Source organism: Penaeus vannamei, chromosome 12, assembly GCF_042767895.1.
Source record: "Penaeus vannamei isolate JL-2024 chromosome 12, ASM4276789v1, whole genome shotgun sequence".
NCBI classification, from domain to species: Eukaryota; Metazoa; Arthropoda; class Malacostraca; order Decapoda; family Penaeidae; genus Penaeus; species Penaeus vannamei.
The window spans coordinates 4,879,481-4,881,980 of NC_091560.1; the positions used below are offsets into that span (position 1 = coordinate 4,879,481).

The 2,500-nt window shown below is 34.5% G+C and overlaps 1 protein-coding gene across 1 annotated transcript in view; it reads right to left on the reverse strand.

Moving 5' to 3' along the window:
- Positions 1–649: 649 nt before the first annotated feature.
- Positions 650–2,500, reverse strand: part of Sgf29 (SAGA-associated factor 29) — a 10,579-nt gene continuing 8,728 nt past the window's right edge. Inside the window, exons 7-8 of the mRNA XM_027352822.2 lie at positions 1,577–1,805; positions 650–1,332 (exon numbers count right to left, since the gene is read on the reverse strand). Coding sequence (XP_027208623.1) covers positions 1,148–1,332; positions 1,577–1,805 — 414 coding nt within the window. The 3' untranslated portion in view covers positions 650–1,147. The remainder of the gene's footprint in view (positions 1,333–1,576; positions 1,806–2,500) is intronic.

A 2,500-nucleotide genomic window follows, 5' to 3' on the forward strand; every position in this document is an offset into this window, starting at 1 on the left:
AATTCCTGCTGCAGCCCAAGTCCTGTGCTTTGAGTGTTAAATATCAGAGCCTAACTTCTGCATTAGAAAAAAAATATATAAGACCGGTATTTGTATGTAACTGTAAATAGTGTCTGAAGTTTGTAATAATATATTATTTAATATATATAATTTGTTAAAAATGCATCCATATGATGCTATCTTTGAAGCCTCAGGAGCCCATTACACAAAAAGGTGTTTTATCCTTTCCGATTTTCTGCGTGCAGGTGTTCCTCATTTCTGGTCCAATCTGTAAATATTCCTTTCCATTTCTGCACTTCCCCTTTTTTCCTTTTCAGCAATAAAACCAGAGAATCTTAAATTTTCCATTGCACTTAAATTCCTTTACAGATATGCACTAGAAAGACAAGAAATATGCCTTGAGTTACAATCATTATACATTCCATACATTTTAAGATATTGATTTTGTGAGATTTTGAGATCTATAATTGTCATTAATATGATTATCATCAAGTTTATACAATATAGTATCTTATAGCACTGTATAAATTGTGAAAGGAAGGATAATTTTATAAAAGCAATAAATATGTTCATTACCATTACAGTATTTCATGAATCATTCCTGTATGGGAAATTTCGGGTGAAAACTTTTCAAATAATCAAACAATAATTACAGTCAAATAATGATTTATTTTCGAAAACATCTTTTACAAGCTTTCCAAACTTTATCAGTCACCAAAGTTTTTTTGGGGGGTAAATGGAAGCATTAATGGTAACATTAATATGAAATAAATATTTAAAAAAATAAACATTACACATCAGTTGCAAAATAAGAAAGTTGTATTTATCTTCACAACAAAAGTATTTGAATTAAGAGAGATAATATGGAAACTGGAAATATGGCGAGACTTCTCTTCAAAGAGCGAAAATGGCAAGTCTTTCTTTTTTTGTAAAAAACACCAATCTGTTTTTATAACATATGTATAAAATATTAAAACAAACAGTTCTTTTACAAATTATCATAAAAGTATCAAACATATAGTGAACCACTTTGCCTTCTTTTCCTACCATATAATCAACACAGTATCCTCGACAACAAGCCACACACATATCGATTTCTCCCGGAAGGACTCCAAAAGACGAATAAAATATATCCACATTCCAAGCTTCACTTCTTCTTACTGACTTCCTTAATCTGAATAACATATCTCTGCGCAACCATCAACGGAGGAGAGTAGCCATCGGCGTACGTGGGATCTTCAAAGAGGACCTCATACTCCTCTGTGGCTAGAGTTGGCAGGCGGTTGATCACTGCTTTATAGAAGCAGGTCGTCTGGGGGTACAATGCCATGACTGCCAACCAGAAAGATACAAATGGTTAACAACAAAGATAAGAGTGAATAATAATTGCTGAAGCATATTTCAGATATAATTATTATATAATGACTAGCCTGAATGCCAGCTTCTATACAAGAACTAGAAGAAATATAAGAAAAAAATATAAAACAACTCAACCTTAGCTTTAAATTAATATAACATACATGACATATCTATAAAAACACAAAAACAATATGACATCAATAAACCTGAAACTAACCTATGGATCCCTTAGGGTACAGTGCCTCTGGATTGACCTCAGGATTAGCACGCATCAGAGGCAGCGGGTAGACCCTCCGCCGGCTGAGTGTGTGCCGTTCCTTCTGTTCCTCATCAATGTCATCTACCTCATATTTGTTGGTGGAGGTGTTGTAGCTCACCACCTCAGCCAGGATCCAGTTATCCTCGCCTTCACTGCCCCGCACTAAGCAGGCTACCATGTCATTCACCTGGGGGGAAGCAGAGGAGGTGGTTGGTGTACTTTTTTTAGGGGGGGGGGAGGAAAAGGCATTAGGGCAGGATCTAACACTTAAGGTTGAAATAATATTATACTCAAACATGAGTTTATAATGTTTCTTTTACTATTGGGGAATCATTCCTAACAAGTATTTCATCATGTCTGAAAAATATTTAATGTTTACACTATATAAAAAAGGGACTCATAAGATGAATAAGATGCAGGAGTGTCAGTTGTGGACCTTCTGTGCATATAGAATAAAGCCATTTTTTCTCTAAATTTATGAATGCCTGAGTGATAATCTAGTTGTGTTCAGGATAAATTATCATATATCTGGCAAATAACACTGAACAAGAGAGAGGCCCCACTGGCTACTCACAGCTCAGTTACTAATAACCTTCCACATGTTAATAATCATCATGTTTTTGGTTCATGATACAAAGCCTTATTCATTCCCTGTGTGTATCATATTCATCCCAGGTGATAAAAAGAACCAAAGAAAGCCTAATACCACAAAGGAACACATGAAAGCAATGACATAAAAAAGTTGATAAAGTCGCATCAGTAACAAAAACTCAATGAAACAACCTTTCTCATATAAAAAGTAGTAGTTGCTGGAATATTCTGATGATTACATTGCTACATTTACTCTGTCTGCTAGGTGTTACATAATGATTATAATATGTG